This window comes from Xenopus laevis, chromosome 1L (assembly GCF_017654675.1).
Source record: "Xenopus laevis strain J_2021 chromosome 1L, Xenopus_laevis_v10.1, whole genome shotgun sequence".
Taxonomy (NCBI): Eukaryota; Metazoa; Chordata; class Amphibia; order Anura; family Pipidae; genus Xenopus; species Xenopus laevis.
In genome coordinates this window covers 140,254,204-140,272,562 of record NC_054371.1, presented here as the reverse complement: position 1 = coordinate 140,272,562, position 18,359 = coordinate 140,254,204, and the positions used below count along the sequence as shown (strand labels likewise).

At 37.4% G+C, this 18,359-nt stretch overlaps 1 protein-coding gene across 3 annotated transcripts in view; it reads left to right on the top strand.

The window, feature by feature from the left end:
• The window catches only part of apba1.L (amyloid beta (A4) precursor protein-binding, family A, member 1 L homeolog), a 94,985-nt gene that overhangs the window by 43,012 nt on the left and 33,614 nt on the right, over nucleotides 1-18,359 (top strand). For 2 of the 3 annotated variants that reach the window (XM_018258752.2, XM_018258743.2), the window contains exons 2-3: nucleotides 1,088-2,279; nucleotides 13,729-13,785. In XM_018258752.2, coding sequence (XP_018114241.1) covers nucleotides 1,137-2,279; nucleotides 13,729-13,785 — 1,200 coding nt within the window. In that variant the 5' untranslated portion in view covers nucleotides 1,088-1,136. The remainder of the gene's footprint in view (nucleotides 1-1,087; nucleotides 2,280-13,728; nucleotides 13,786-18,359) is intronic. The other variant, XM_018258734.2, reaches the window with a different exon arrangement.

Below are 18,359 nucleotides of genomic sequence, written 5' to 3'. Positions count from 1 at the left end.
TGTTGGAAACTATATAAATGTACTTATGTCGAGTGTTGCGTCTTCCTTGCTGTTGCCTTTCTGAAGAATGCATGGGTAAACCAAGCTCATTTTTCCCCGTTGATCTATACCAGTGATCCCCAACCAGTAGCTTGTGAGCAACATGTTGCTCTCCAACCCCTTGGATGTTGCTCCCAGTGACCTCAAAGCAGGTGCTTATTTTTGAATTCCAGGCTTGGAGGCAAATTTTAGTTGTATGAAAACCAGCTGTACAGAGCCTCAATGTAGGTTGACAATTCAAATAGCCAATCACAGCGCTTATTTGGCACCCCAAGAACATTTTTCATGTTTGTGTTGCTCCCCAACTCCTTTTACTTCTGAATGTTGCTCACAGGTTCCCTGATCTATACCAAGAAAATTTAGACCAATGCAGAAAGATTTAGCAAATCCAATAAAAAATAGTTTGAACTATGTTTTTAAATAAATCGCAATATTTAAACTTGATTACTTTGGGTTGATAGTTATTCTTACTATTAAAGCCATAACATTGCCAGAATTATACAAGCTGTGGAATTTTAAAGTCACAATTAATATGCTTTACTGCTTTGTTTATAGCGTAACCTTTAAAATAAACATAAAAAGTTAAAGCAATATAATGCACCAACCTGTTTTCTTTATTTTATGTCTTCAAGCTATACCAGCTCTGACAGATTTAGAATAATTATGTATTTGCTGCTGTTATTCTGTTCTGCGCTGTATAACTGTTCATACATCTACTTTGCTTTCCTGCAGTGTCCAGAGAACCGCATGATAACATTGTATTTGAGTAAATAGACAGTAAAAAGTGAGGATGTTGGAAGGATTTCTGCAAATGCTGCTTTTTAATAGGGTTGTTTTGCTTTAGGGTATTAAACTGAAAATACAGACAGACTGAGAAGTCCAAACAGGTTTTTGTTGGCAGGGATTTTCGACACATCTAGACCAGTGAGAAAAATATAACAAGATGCTTATAGAACACTTACCCAGTTTTTGTATTCTTAGATTTGAATGCTAACACCATGGCTGCTTGCTGCTAAATTTCAACCAGATTTCAACTTTTCTTTTTTAGTACAGAACAAAGATGTTTACACTATAAGACTGACTGCTGTGAACCAGCCATGAACCACTTAGAGGGATCACAAGGGGTAGAGGTGAGCGACGAGCCTGGAAGTGCTGACATTAATGAGTCAGTGGAAGCTGACCTTGAGCACCCAGAGGTGGAGGAAGAGCAACACCAGTTTGTTCCTCCAAACTTGCGGCAGGTATCTGAAGAGCAGGAGGGACAATCTGGACAAGAGGAAGATGGCACCCTTGCCCGATCTGCAAGCACAGAGAGTGGTTTCCACAACCACACAGATACAGCTGAGGGAGACGTGATTGCAGTACAGACAGATGGATATGATGTGGACCGAATCCAGGAGAATGATGATGAGAGTGCCTATGCTATTCAGTACAGACCAGAGTCTGAAGAGTACACTGAGAATGCAGAGGCAGAACATGGGGAAGTCCTGCACAACCGAACTCTTCCTAATCATTTACATTTCCATGGTCTCGATCAGGAGGAAGCTCTTAATGCCGCCTACTCTGGATATGTCTACACCCATCGGCTATTTCACAGGGGAGAGGATGAGCAATATGCGGAACCTTATGCAGATTATGGACTGCAAGAGCATGTGTATGAGGAAATAGGAGACACCCCTGAACTGGATATTAGAGAGGGCCTTAGACTTTATGAGCAGGAAAGAGAGGAAGCTGACAACTATAGGAAGGAAGCACTTGGTGCACGTCTTCACCATTACGATGAACGGTCTGATGGGGAGTCTGACAGCCCTGAGAAAGAGGCAGAATTTGCACCATACCCAAGAATGGACAGTTATGAGCAAGAGGAAGATATAGATCAGATTGTGGCAGAGGTTAAACAAAGCATGAGTTCTCAAAGTCTGGACAAAGCAGCAGAGGACATGCCAGAAGCAGAACAAAATCTGGACATAGTTGAACCTTGCCATGTGACTAATGGAAATCTGTCATCTTGTTCCAAAACTTCTTCAAATACAGGAGAGATAGTTCAGAGGTATAGTAAGGAGAAGAGGGATGCCATCTCACTAGCCATTAAGGACATTAAGGAGGCGATTGAAGAAGTAAAGACAAGGACAGTTCGTTCCCCATACACTCCTGATGAGCCAAAGGAACCTATCTGGGTGATGAGGCAAGACATTAGTCCAACAAAGGACTGTGATGACCAAAGGCCACTAGGTGGAGATGTAAGTATATGTAGTATGCAGAGTACTTAAATATTCACAGTTTTATAACCACCTTCTTTTTGCTTCTAACAGTTTTATGATGATAGTATGTGGCGCATACCATTCAATGTCAATACATTTATCAAAATAGTATGCAGATTTTCATGGGTAAAAAGTTTTGTTTTATTCAATTATAATAGAGAACATCATTTGTGTGTGTGTGTGTATATATATATATATATATATATATATATATATATATATATATATATATATATATACACCTATAGAAAATATATAATAATCAGTAGCTCTAACACGATTTTTACCATTATGTATTTTTATGACAAAATATGAAAACATTAAAGGGGTTGTTCACCTTCCAACACTTTTTTCAGTTCAGTTGGTTTAAGAAATAAATTACTTTCTGTTGTCTATGTGTGACTGTTTTTCTAATATTGAAGTGAGAGGTCTCATTTTTCACCTTTCTAAAGCAGCTCTGGGAGGGACAGGGTCGGCGACTCTCTAAACTGTTCTAAATTGATACATTTAGTTGATACATTTGTTATCTTTGTCCCTGTTGAGCAGAATCCCTGGGTTTCATTAAAGGGCACCTGTTGGGTAAAAATGTTCTGTTCGGGGATAACAGTTGTTTTTAAAAAAAAAAAATGCCCCCCGCCAGCGCTAGGCTACCCGCACTGGCAGGGAACTCCGGGTGCAAGCAGCCATGTCCGGTCACTCGCATGTGCATAATGAAAAGCTGCCCTGAATTGCTCATCATGTGCATGCGCGTGACATCACATGGGCGTTATGCACATGCAAGTGGCCAGACGTGGCTGCTCCCACTGGGAGCTCCCTTCTGGTGCGGGTAGCCTAATGCTGGCAAGGGGCATTTTTAAAAAAAACAAACAAAAAAACTACTGTTATCCCCAACCGGATTGCGGGCTCTATTAGCCCGCACATTTGTTTGGGGATAAAATTTTTGCCCAACAGGTGCCCTTTAACTGTTTAGCTGTTAGCATTGATACAAAAGTTGCTAATATTCCAGAGATGCTGCTGAGAAATGTAACTAAATGTTGCAAAATTGTAACAGCGCAGAATCTGCACCTGAATTACTGAGCTGCCAGAATGAAACAGTAAAATATAATAAATGGAAAGCAATTGAGAAAATTCTTTATTTCTGGAGAACAATCGCAAAACAACTGAAAAAGTGTGTGGAAGGTGGACAATCACTTTAATCATTATGTAATTGAAGACTTTTGTTATGACAAATAAATAATGTGTAACATTCTACATAAAAGAAAGTTATCGACCTACATCATTCATTGTGAAACAGAAATCTAAGGCACAATGTGACTTCATTTTCTGCTTCACAATAAATGATGTAGGGCGACAACCCATACAAAATTCTATGTGCCTTCTCCCAAGGGCTTGATGTATAGTAACACGTCATTAGACTTATCCACAAACAAATAAGCACATGTATTTCTCCCTCTTGAAATAGTTTTAAGGAATGAAAAATAAAAAGTGCATGATACCAATGACACTTAGGGGCAGATTCATCAATGATCGAATTGAAAATTCAAATTTTTTTAGGGTAAAAAACTGCCAAATTCGACTAGGGAGTTATACAAATTCGATTTCAGTTTTTTTAAAAAAAAAATAGATTTTCAAGAATTATCATACTCTGGCCCTTTAAGAACTCGAACTGGAATTCGACTATTCACCACCTGAAACCTGCTGAATTGCTGTTTAAGTCAGTGGGAAAGGTCCAGGGATCAATTTGGAGTTGTTTGCAGCCTTCCTTTTAAAATTTGAAATTAATTTGATTTTAATAGAGAACATCATTGAATTCCATTCATCCGAGTTTAAAAAATTCTATGTTATTACTAAATTTCAATTGGTCGAATTTCGAATCTATGGGAGTTTAGGGGAGGTTTTAAAAACTCGCATGAAATCAAAATTCAATCTTGATAAATGTGCCTCTTCCTGTTGAACAAATTTTAATTTCTTGGATATTAGTGACTGCTTTCATAATGGAATATAATCACATTCCCTTTCTGTGCAAAGAGTAGTAATTATTTTCAGAAATTATTTATTTTGGAACCCATCATTGCATTTGATTTTATTGCATCTTAAATATCCCTGAATTTAGTGTTTATGTTTATGATCTGCCAGACGAACTAGGTAATATTCAGCCTCCTGAAGTTCCTAAATAGTAGTTGCTTGGGGAAGCTTCACATGAGAACAAGAGAATACTCCTCTCATGAGCCAATAAGACAAATCTACATGTGTTAATGGAGTTTTTCTTTTCTCAAGTGAGGATTTCTTGAAATCTTCAAGGCAGGCAGTCATTCATTCAGATCTGGTCACTGGTACTGGGCCTATAACTGGTCATTTGTAAAGGACCAATTGCAAATGTTTCTTTGCTTTTACACCCTAAAATATATTTATAGAATAAAATGGAGTCACCAAATCTATGATTTAGTTGAATACAATTTTCAGATTTAGCTGATTGCTATAAAATTCAAATTAATGACATATGACTGTAAAGCTCCAGGCATCCAACGGTGAAATATTTTTGCTCACAGAAGATCCAGTTAAGTTGCATGTGCCTGTCTATAAAGGGGAGTACCTGTTAATTGTGAAGGTGTTTTTCAGCAGGGCTGATGTGTCTCAACTTAAGTCAGTGACAAAACCAATTTTATTTTAGTTACAGATTCCCTTTAATTAAATCTATTTTTTTAGAGGTAAGTGTAACAGTGTTAACTATTGTATGTGGTATTTCAAACATATATTCAAAACGTGTCCTTCGATTATATAGATCTAATTTATTTTTGACCAAATACAAACACACTAGATTTTAGTGAGGGAAAAAAAAGTCTAATGTATGCAGGCCAGCAACAATGCTTTTTATAGAAATGTTACAGGATAAGCAACCTAATTTTGTGTTTCTTAAACCTGGTGAGCCTTGATTTATGTAGTCTTCTGTAACAAAATCCTGCTAGTCTGCAAGTGTGCACCAAGGACAAAAGGCAGGGCAATGTCAGTACTGGCTCTCAAAAGAAATTGAATCATTTTTTTCTAATTAAGTATAATAAGCATAACAAATACAGCAAAACCCCTAGGGATATAGAAACAGAAAGAGGGAGATTAGAGAAAGTAAAGAAGAAACCAGAAGGAGGGGGCAGTTCCTTGCAGCCAACAAGGTTTCCTGAATGGTTAGCTTCTGTCTGGAAAGAATATTGTTAAAGGGGTGGTTTACCTTCAAGTCAAGGGGCAGATTTATTAAGGGTTGAAGTGAAAATTCAAGTTTTCCAGATTTTTTTTGGTCAAAACTCTCTCAAATTCGAATTGTGAATTATCCAGTGTGAGTTTTAATTCTAATTCAAATTTCGAGATTTATCTTACTCTGGCCCTCTAAGAATTTGAATTTGACTATTCGCCACCTAAAACCTAAATTACTGTACAAGTCAATGGGAGAGGTCCAGGGATCAATTTGGTGATGTTTGTAGCCTTCCTGACATCCGAATAAAACAATTTTATTAACAAAGTCAAAGTCATGGGAGTTTAGGGGAGTTTAAAAAAACTCACATGAATTTGAAATTCGACCCTTGATAAATGTCTCCCCATGTCAGTGGCTATCTTCACAAGTTGTTTGGAGCAATATTAGTATTTCCTGCACTTTATTATTTGCCATTAATATTAAATCTTTACAGGGACATTACCTTAAAGGTAAACTAATCCCTAAATGAATATAGTTAAAAAAGACATATTTTATATACTGAATTTATTGCACCAGCCTAAAGTTTCTGCTTCTCAATAGCAGCAATGATCTAGGACAGTGCTGTCCAACTGGTGCCCGTGACCCCCTTTGTGTGGCCCCCCACATGAAAGTCTGCCTGCTGTGTCTGTTACCATGTGTAACATTTAAAAGGTATCACTACAGAGATGTATTACCCCCTGCATTGTTTAAACCTTAAATTCAGGCTGTAATCCCCTGTATTGTTCACACATGTAATCCCCCCTGCATTGTTCACACTCTGCCTGCCCTATGCTCTATTGGTGTGCCATACTCTGCCTGCCCTATGCTGGCCCCTTAGATGTTTAATCATGTACTGGGAGTGCTGTGTTATCCACAGGGGGAGGAGGAAGCATATGGATTTAATGTGACTAAACTTTTTCACATATGAGTGATCAGTGATATCCCTACAGTGAGCACCAACCATTTGGTTTTTTGGTGTGCTACCACCATTAATATGGACATGGTCTTGTGGTAACATGGATATGGTTTAAAAACAGGGAGTAGTTAACACTGGGTTCCATTATGGGCCCTCAACCATGTAGTCCAGAAAAATTCCGGCCCTCGGTACCACAGAAGTTGGACAGCACTGATCTAGGACTTCAAACTTGTCACAGGAGGCCACCATCTTGGAAAGTGTCTGTGACACATGCTCAATGGGCTCTGAGCAGCTGTTGAGAAGCTAAGCTTAGGGGTCGTCACAAATTATGAAGCAGAAAATGAGGTGTGCCTGTAATATAAGATGATGCCACAGGGCTAATTTAATTCTGATGCTAATTGCACTGGTTTCTTTGCTGTCATGTATTAATTATATGTATTAATTACAAATCAGCCTTATATTGTGAAATGTATATTCTATGTATACTGTATATTGTGAGTGGATCCCTAAGCTCAGTAAGTGACAGCAGCACAGAGCATGTGCAGTAAATCTGCAGAAAAGAAGATGGGGAGCTACAGGTGCATCTTTAGAGACAAATCTTTTACTTCTAAAGGGCTGTGGTTGTCTTGGGCTGGTACAGAAGCCTAAAACATAATGTACAACGTTTCTAGCTAATTCTTTAGTTAAACTTTAGTTCTCCTTTAAAATGTGGTATATTTTGAAACCACACAATTATTAAGTATTTGAGTTACCAAGTAAAATAATAATTTTTGGAGTAGTTGGTGTAGAATGACCATGTGTTTTGTGTACAACATTTGCCTCCATTCCTTCAGTATGTTGAAATGTATTATTTTTTGTATGTTCTACTATCCAGTTGACCTCAGGTTGCAATGCAGATAATCTCAAAAACACACAGAATTGCCAGTAGAAACAAATCCATGGGGGCAGATTTAATATTAGTCTACCTTCGGGATAGTGCAGATCGATCGTCCTACTGTTTAAGAGAAAAATAGTTGCTAGATGAACTGTACTTGTGAATAAGTGTAGTTTTACCCTTTAACTGTAAGCACATAATGTATGCAGTGTGTCTCTTCATATTATACTCACCAATTCATCAGATATGCCATAAATCAGTGGTCTGATTGTCACTTTAAGGCCAGTGGATCAGCTGTTGAATTTAAATGAAATAGTCATGCTGCTGTTAGGCTCATTTATCTTAGAGGCTGGCATTAGCCTGACAGATATTCAGAGAAACATTTCTGTTTATTTTCTGCCATATAAAGACAGTGCCATGAATAGCTGGAGCCAGAATGTCCTTGAACCCTCTCAATCTGAAATTGTACAAAATCATGCCGTACATGTGAGAAATATTCTCTATACTATTCTTGTGTCCAAACTTGTTTCTTCCTTATAATTCTGATGGGTTGCAAAATGTTACTTGGGTGCCATATTATTAGAAATGGAACAAAGTATATGTAGTTTTATATATAGTTTTTGAGCCACATATAAGAATTGTACAAATCGTATGCACTCATGGGTACAGGTCAGTGGAACACACACACACCAGAAAACGAGTTGCTTGGGAGTTATATCATCACTTACACCTATTAAATACAATTTAACCTATTAAGTACAATATATTCCATCAAGTATGTGGTGTAGAGCTGAGCAAATTACGAATCACTCACATGTCATGCTTATGTCCCCACTGCGCAGTTCCAAAAAAATTATATGGCAGGGGGAAATTCACTAACCTAGATGCAGTTTGGCCCTACTGCAATAAACAGCTGTATCGACTCTTAAAGGGGTGGTTCACCTTTAAGTTAACTTTTAGTATGTTATAGAATGGCCAATTCTTAGCAACTTTTCTATTGGCCTTCATTATTTATTTATTATAGTTTATTAATTATTTGTCTTCTGACTCTCTTCAGAGGGTCCCCATCTAAAAAACAAATGCTCTGTAAGGCTACAAATGTTTCTACTTTTTATCACTCCTCTTTTTATTTAGACCCTCTCCTATTCATAGTCCAGTCTCTTATTCAAATCAATGCATGGTTGCTAGGGTATTTTGAGTGGTTACACTGGGACTGTGGACACCCATAGTTTTTCTGAAATATAACAGACCTGTGGAGAATGGGCTTAGCAGCACCTCTCCCCTTTTCCTAAATGAGGCAATACATGTGCAAAACCTGGCTGCTGCAAAATTAAGAAATTCTCATAATCCAGGGAACTCACCACTGCAAATAAACAATCTTTTTTCTATCTACCACCACCTCTGTCCTTTCCATTTGTATGAATGTGCAAGTGCAGTAGCAATAAAAATGTCATCTGTGAGTTGATGCGGCTCACAACAGGACCAAGGGGCATATTTATTATGCTGTGTAAAACTAAATTTGCTGTTTAAAATATCACATGGTGTGTGTAATTTTGCACCATGCGAATGCCAAGTTTGGTGCTATTATTTTACATTGCTTTCAGTAGAAGTCAGTTGAAGGAAAAATGCATAGAAAGAAAGAATTTCCATTGTTTTTTATGCTGTTTTTTTTTTACAAGCCTGGTGATGTTTAGTGTATTATCCTGCAGTTTTTTACACAGCATAAGGGCTCTTACACATGAGCGTTTTTACCTGCGCTCCCCTGCGTTCCGTTTTTCGGCGTTCAGCCGCAGGGAAGCGCAGGAATAGACGCATTTAATTATTTCAAATGGGGCTGTACTCACACAGGCGCATGTAGGTGCCGAACGCAGGAAAAATGCAGCATGTTGCGTCTCAACCTGCGTTCGGCGCCTACATGCGCCTGTGTGAGTACAGCCCCATTTGAAATAATTAAATGCGTCTATTCCTGCGCTCCCCTGCGGCTGAACGCCGAAAAACGGAACGCAGGGGAGCGCAGGTAAAAACTCTCATGTGTAAGAGCCCTAATAAATATGCCCCTAAATGTCCTCATTTCATTACCATGTCAATGGCAGTGCTTTTTTGTGGGCTCAATGCTCACATCTCCCTTTAACTCGTGTCAAACACAAATAAATGCAGCAGCTGGAATGGAACCAAAACGGCTAAAATGCAGATATGAATGCTCCTTGACCAGACAGAATTAAATGATCATTAGATTTTTTACGTAGGTGAGCTGAAACTTGCATTTCAAAGTATAAGAGGCCTAGGAAACTAGTATGAACTACAGCACTCCACATTCTTAACCAGCAACTACATTGACACTGCCATTCTACAACTTCCTGAACTTAATTCTTCAATATTTGCTATCCTCTGTTATAAGCCCATTATATAATGAAACGATTTAAATGTCAGGTCAGAAATGTGAACATAATAAAATACGACATGGCTGATCAGATTTTGGCTCCTACGTGATAAAACTGTGGCGTGGCATTGGTCCATTGTGCATAAAATTCATAATTTATAAGGCAGAATACAAGCCTGCTTTGCATTATTAAACAGGTTTCAGGTGCAGAATGAACTTTAGAATAAATTAGCCTGGAAACTGAGCAGAGCACAGCTTGGATGCTCTCAGGCGCCTGCAAATTCAAAACCACGATCCGTTCCCCTCCCTAAAAAAACCTACTGCTGTGGAACTCGCAGCAATATATTCAGCCCAAAAAATTGTGTGGTTAACATTGTGGATTTAATTGCATTAAGCAGATGGCTTTGTGCTGATTCATCAGTATACTCGTGCAGCAAGATTCAAATGATCATTTATTGCCTAATCTGCTGGAATATAAAAAGCATGACATGAACTATATGTTCTGTACAAAACAAATGTGAGTTTAACCAATCTGTGCATAAAACACCTTTCATCTGAGCGCAGATTATATAACTTTCTCATTCCTGCATGCAGCAGAGTACCGGGATTAGAACCAGTCTCCTAGAGATCACCTGATACAGTGGGTTCATTATTGGATATAGTGCCAAATGGTATCTCACAGTGGGAATTGTCGTAGACTGGGGCTGAGCCCACTGGGAGATCCCAGTAGGGGTAGGCCAGTCTGACCCTGTAGAGCAAACCATTCTGCAGGAATTCCCCTGTAACTGTTTATGGAAATTTGTGGAGAAGTCTAACAATACATAATTTATTGTATTCCCATTCCTTTACTTTGTGGGCCTATTCTGAAATTTCTGCAGCCCTACCTTTCATGTACTGTATTCCAGCACTCCCCCTTATATTCTGTATGTAGCCTCATTGAATAATGTACTATGTAGGGCTGAAATCTTGGCAGACTCAAAGTATATTGTCAGTATTCATCTTTAAATTTTTTGGAAGATGTGATGTTCATTTAACTGTAAATGAATATTGAACATTTTTCTCCTATTCATTTTTTTATGCTATTAAAATATTAAGGTCAGATTAATGACTCTAATATTGCAGAGTTGACATTTATGGTGTATTTATAATACTTTATAAATATATTTCTAATTATGTTCAAGGTTCTACCTTGCATACTTTCATACCATATGTTATCCCAGAAGCTGTCCCCTATAGGGTAACGTTACATATGGTGATTGTATTAGGAAGTATGCAGTCTAGCACTTCTCTTTGTATTCAGTAAGCATATATTACACTGGAGTTCAGATTTCCACTAAATACTCACTTGTTTTATAGAAGCAAAATTTGTGAGGCTTGATATTTCCCAATAATTTTAGTCTTTATATAGAGGATTAAATTAAAGGCCAGCTCTGGCTACTTTTGTAGTTTGAGTTATTTCACCTTTTACAAACAATTTATGAAAGGGAAGTACCAATGGAATATTACTGAGAAAAACACAATTTATGAAACAGACAAAGTCACCTGATAGAAGTAGCAACTTTTGACCCATGTTCTTATCATATGCTTATTTCACATGAGCTTCATCTGACTTACACCACTGCCAGCCAGTGCCAGGCCTGACCCTATTCATAGTACCTACCTCTTTCAGTAAACTCAAATAATGTGTATTATGAAACCCAATGCAGCAGGACAAGACCATGAATGAGACATGGGCAGTCTAAACTGAATGTCCTCGAATAGGTACTGACCTGATATGATCTCGAAGGAATGAGAGTAATGATAGCATCCTATTTTTTAATACTTTTTATGTGTTTTCAGTAGTCTATTGACCCTCATTCTGACTGCTGTGAAAAGCTATATAGTTTACCCATAGTATTATGAAATATCTCCCATGATACCAGCTTTGGAGCATACTTTACTTTACTGTAAGCGTTTGGCCTTGCTTGTACCATTTACTGTTCTATTTGGAAAAAAGTTGCACACCCTGACAATTCAACGTATTGAAGCCATTCTGTACATGCTCTTGGGTTAGCAGCAACTACCTTTAATAAATGAATATTGTAGCTTGCAGAACACTGCTGAACATAGTCGAACAAAGGGTTTTTATAAACATTAAATATTAAAGATTGTTATTGGCACCCAGTGCATATACAGCACACTGGACTGTGAAACCCTTTATAACTGTTCATTATATATGTATGACATAGTCAGAAGTCAAGATTATATGGCCTGCTGTTTGTAGTTGTATTTCTCTAACTAGGGACACCCGCTGCAGATGAATCTTCTACAATTACTGTTTAAATGAATACTCTATGCGATGGCACAGCACAGCCGTCTAAGATACATTTTTCATAAGCTTCCATATTTAAAGTTAAAATTGGTATTTAACCATAATGTTTATTTTGACCTGCTTGTAGTGCTTTAATTTTATTAGCTGCTGCAAGGCCTTACACATTCTTTCTGTTTAGAAACTGTTACCTGATGTGCAGAGCAAATGCGTCAAAGAAAAACATGGTAATGAGAAGAAAAAGTTGGTTATCAGTCGAGGAGTAGGGACTACCGTATTTATGATGAATGAGGAAAATTGGGTTCTCCCTATGCATGGGCTCTAAATATGCAAAAAAAACACATATGTGTCAATACAATTCTGTCTCTGCAATAAACGTTTTTTATATTTATATAGATATTTTATATTTATATAGATAGAAATTGACCATGTTCCCATGGTCTGAACAGATTCGCTGCCAATATGCTTTCCAAATCATACATAATTCAAGTTCAATCTATGCACTTACATGATTCCCAGACTTTATGATTTTTTTTAGGAATCAATTCCGCTAGCTGATGAATTTGATAAATATTGATCAATATATCATTGTCCAATCATTAAGAATTCCTTATCACAGACCAGTCCGTGCTCTAGTGGAGCTTGCAATCTAGTCCCCTAAGATATTTAACACAATATTGCTGATTATTATCAGGCAACTAGAGGTTATTTCTGTCATCTAAAATTAATTGTTCTGCAGAAAAGTAATTATTTTGGTTGTCATTACAATTTTTGGAAATGTATATGTAGCTATGTTTCTTTCAAGTCTACTACTTTAAAGGGCAAGTAAAGGCTAATTCACTGGGGTATTTCCAAAAGTTTTTTTCCTAGACCATTTTTTTGGAAGCGCTGCACCTCCATCTTCTATTCCCAGTGGAAAGTTGTATAGTAAAATTTAGTATGGTGTGCACGGGCAAGCCCAAGCCTAGGCTAAGATAAAGGAGAAAATCAATAGAATTGCAAGAATTTCTACAGTGGGCAGGTGCATACAAAGCTCAGGGAACAGTACCCCAGGCCAGCATCCTGTTTTTTAATATTTCTATTGATTTTTCAAATAGCAATATTGTATTTAATGACACAGTATAAATGACATGACGAAAATGTATCTCATGCAAGCCCCTGGTAACACCCCCCCCCCCCAGTGCTTTTACCATTCATGTTTAAGACTCTGCTGAGTTTTAAAAGTACTGCATGATTCAATTCACATTCACTCAAGGATGTATTGTTATCACTTAAAGCTGTAGTCTAAGAATTATTGAAGAGGGCTACGATTTTGATTACAAAATGGAAATGCTAGAAAACTGATTATTGAGAAGAGACCTTGAAATGAGCAAATAATTTGGCTTTTGGTTAAGTTTGCATCCATAATATAATTATAGTATGGGACAAATCAAAAATAGTCATGAAACCCACTTCTTAGTGAAAACTTGACATGTTAATCTGTGAGGCAGTAGTGACAATACTTGCACACGGTTTCATGGAAAATAATTTGTACTTTCATAATACCGTTCTCCGATAACCGAGTCTTCCTCCATCTCCAATTACTGCTCCTTGCATTATTGAGTTGTTGCACAATGCTGCCAAATACCCAACACCAGTGTACTCATTTAGGTTCACATGGGTAGACTTCTTTAGATATTACTCTTTATTTTATTAGATCTTTAGATATTACTCTTTATTATATCAAGGCACTGAACGACATGGAGAATTTTTGGAATTATCAAGCACACTATCGTGATGAAGATGTAAGTATAGTTTTTATTATACAGTATATTGATACAGCACATAACAGTGAGTTGTTAAATTGATGATGATTTCCAGTAAACATGGAAGTCAGAGGTTTTTAGAACCCATGTAGCTTAATAATAAGTATATGATAATTAATTTATGACTTATGCTTAGGTGGGCACTATGTAACCCTCAGACTCTGTGGGGAAGTCACTAAGTTGTAAGGGGAAATAGGTAGAGATACTGTAAATGGTACAAAAAAATATATAAGAAATTATTATTTTTGGTCCCAAGAGAACCATTAAAAATTAAATCCTGTATCAATTCAAGTTGCAAATAGTAATAATTAAGTCAAGTTTAAGATATTGACATAACCTTTAAGTGCTTATTTTTTTTTTAAGGAATTTAGTTTCCTCTTCCACTTTTTCTATCAGTTCAAGAAGGCTTATGTTTTTTGTTTTTTTTTAAAAGGAGTTGGTTGGATGCTAAAACCAAACTTTTTTGCTAAATTGTCTATAGTAAAGAAGAGCTCCTATTACATTTTCTCTGTCATCTTTCTCCTATGACATTGATGGTATATTTCTCTGTATATAGGCAAATTGAAAAAATGAGAGGATTGATTTGCTTTTATCTTGTTTCACCCACTTTTGGATGACCAAGCCCCAGGGACATCACTGTCCATTAGATTATGCCCCCTTCTTTTGAAAAGGGATTATCAAGGAGGGCTCTGGGATATGAAAATCAGGCTTTGGGAGGGGGAATGAATACATTGACACACAATGATGATTGTTCAACTACTAAATAGCATTTTGAACAGTTTTTGTATTAATTCTAAAGATGTCCAACTTTTTTCTATTTATAGTATACAGGCATAGCATACCATAGAACAGTAGCGGCACCTTAAACATGCATGCAAATTAGACATAGTGTCCCAGCTTGCTTATTTTGTGTGTGTGTGTGATGTCACATGCATTTGCATACTAAGCAAGCTGGGAGATTCTCTTATTATAAATTGCATACATGTGACCAAATGTGGCCAGCCCACGCTTTGATGGAGAAAAACTATTTAATTTCCTTTATATTTCTGGGTTATTAACAGTCCCTGGGTCTGTTACTCACCTTAAAGTGGAACTACCTCTATTCAGGCAAAGGGACATTGCACATGGGATGTTTAGTTGCCAATGGAGATTTGAGTAGGCAGCCGCTCCAAGGTTTTTCAAGAATTTCATCACCCAAGAAGTGAGCATGTGTGTCATTGACAATCTCTAGAGCAGCGGTCAACAACCAGTGAGCCATATTCAAATGTAAAAAGAGTTGGGGAGCAACACCAGCATGAAAAATAAATAAGGGCTGTGATTGGCCCCTATGTGGACTGGCAGCCTACAGGAGTCTATGTTTGGCAGTACATCTGGGTTTTAACACAAACTTGCCTCCAAACCTGGAATTGAAAAATAAGCACCTGCTTTGAGGCCACTGGGAGCAACATCCAAGGGGTTGGTGAGCAACACGTTGCTCATAAGCCACTGGTTGGGGATCACTGCTCTAGAGGATGTTTATTAAATCTGTCAAGAACAGAAGTCGTTTTTCTTACAGTTGATTTTTTCAGCATAATGTATGTTTGTTTAAGGTGCCAACAAGACACTCATGCTGTTAGTCACTGGTAGATTTCACCTGATCTAAATGACTGACAAACAGCATGGTTAAGTTTGTTTTAGGAAAAAATATAAGGTTGTCTACTAATAAACCATTTATATTCCAAAAAGTATAAGAAAAATAAGTGAAGCCTATTTATGAAATAGAATGTAGCATCCACTACAGTCTCGGTGTATGCCTATATCAGTGACATTTTTTCTTTGCATGTTTGCATTTATTCTGTGCTAGTTATGTCTGTGAATGTTGCTTGGGTGAAACAGAGGCATTTCTGAATGATGCCTCTTCTTGGCTCTTTGTCTGGTACATTTTTGCTTTCATGCCCATATTAGTTATCCCCCAACAAGGACATCCAAACCAGAAATAATCTACATCTGATTGGATTGCCATAGGAGTAGCAAGTCCCTAGTTGACCATCATCTGAACTGAACACTCTTCCACTAATTTGGTTTGTCACAAATACATTTGGTCTGTGCCAGTAGGCTCATCACTACTTCTCTAATTCTTACAACTCATTCATCTGATATTGGCAACGTTTGTTTGCCTTTCTCTGCAGAGCACTTGGCTGAAGGGTTGTGCTTAACCTGTGATAATGGATTTTTTTAAAACTCTGCTTGGGCTTTGGTTCAAATTGTGTATTTGTTTTATTTGCAGTCTAAAATTGCCTGTGGTTTTACAGTGCAGTAAAAAACACTTGATTAGTGCAAACCTTAACCAAAATCACTGCAATGCAGAGCTTGCTAGTATTGCTCACAGTTTTATTTTTGGCTTTTTTTTTCTCAGTTTCATGGAATTTTGTTATACAAAAGTCAACTATTCAGTGTTTCTTGAAGCAGAAACCACAAATATCTCAATACAAGAAGAGCTCTTGGCAGCTTTAATGCCATTACTAGATCTGTTTTGTGCACTCACAAATTTATATATATCCTGATGACGATCTTCTGTAGATCGAAGCGCGTCGATATATTTTAATGAACGATTAAAATAAAATATACAATTTTACTCCAACGATGATGTGAGCGATTTGCCATGAGTGCTTTCTAACTGGGAATTATATAATATATATATATATATATCTCTATTTATAGATATATATATATATATATATATATATATATATTTATAGATAGATATATAGATATTTTTCATTAGTCAGGACCACAATCAGGCTCTCCACAATCCTACACCCACAGTAGATGTTGTCTGTGTTGTTATGTTCATGGTAGGATCCGAAAAGTATAGTGGTTGTCACTGCCTCAAAATTTCCAGGACAGAGCCAGATGTAATGCAAGTGTTCCAAGAGGTAGCCATAGTTTTTGATTTTATCATTGAAGAGACTGAGGGAGGATTCCCTCCGGTGGAGTAAAGGAGGAGTCTACCAGGAATGTATTTAAACAACTATGTTATATCCGCATGCACAGACGCATTCAGTGAAGTCAACAGAGTGATGTGCCCATGAGCAATGGACAATCAAGGGCTTCAAAGAGTCACTGTGCATGCGTGGTGATGTCACTTCTGGTTTGCAAAAATATTCAGCTGTGACAGCTCTGAGGGAGAGTTTGGAATTTGGGAGGCCAGTTTGTAGCAGTAGTGTAGAAGGAATAGGATGTGGATGAGCATTATAATTGTTGGTTGTGATTGGTTTCTTTTTCAATAGTGCGCAGAAAGAAGTGAAAGGCTTGACCATGGTTTTAATATAATCTGAAAGGATAAGGAACCAAAAACTACCTGAGTTGAAAAGGTTAATGAACTTGCCATCAATAGAAAAAATAAAGTAGGAGGAAGGAATACAAATCAGATATACCAATGTCAGATTTTATGTGAAGAATAACTACGAACCAAATGCAGAACCTTCTGCCACCTTTTAATTACAATGCATATCAAGAACGCTAGGGACCTGGGGTTTTCTGAAAACGGATCTTTCCTTAATTTGTATACTTTAATACCTTAAGGCTACTAGAAGATCATGTAAATATTAAATACAATTGGCTGGCTCTGCATCCAATAAGGATTAATAATATCTTTGTTTGGATCAAGTACAAGGTAATGTTTAATTAGCACAGAAAAAAAGGAAATTATTTTAAAAAATTTAGATTAGCCCATTTGATGTCATCTATTTTGCATTTGTATTAATGCATATATTAGGCTGTGACTATTCACTTTTCAAACTGCAAAGAGCGACCAGTTACCAGAGGTGGCAAAAGGCCACCTCTGGTAGCTTTAAAGGAGAACTAAACCCTAAAAAGGAATATGGCTAAAAATCCAGGACTTCAAAATTGTCACAGGAGGTCACCATCTTGGAAAGTGTCCGCGACACTCACATGCTAAATAGGCTCTGAGCAGCTTTGACAAGCTAAGCTTAGGGGTCATCTCAAATTATCAATCTGAAAATAAGCTTGGTCTGTAATAAAAGCTGATGCTATAGGGCTAATTATTACATTCTGATGCTAATTGCACTGGAGTATGTGCTGCCCTGTAGTAATTATCTTTATTAATTACTAACCAACTTTATACTGTGACATTTATATTCTAAGTGTACTGTAATATTGTGAGTGGGTCCCTAAACTCAGTAAGTGACAGCAGCACAGAGCATGTGCAGTGAATCAGCAGAAAAGAAGATGAGGTGCTACTGGGGCATCTTTAGAGACACAGATCACCCCTGCTAAAGGGATGTGGTTGCCTTGGGCTGGTACAGAAGCCTAAAACATTTAAACCATTTCTACCCTACTTCTTTAGTTAGACTTTAGTTCTGCCAAATTTCCATTTTTTTTTCGGAAAATCATTTTTGCTATTACAGTGCGCTCAATTGTGTTCACTGCACTAGTGACGCAGCTCCACTTTGGCCTGCTCCAACGCAAACGTTGTAAGTGCAGAGCAGGAGGGGTGGCAGCATTAAGGCTCCTGCCTCAGGAGGCAGCATCCCCAGGAATGGCACTGTATT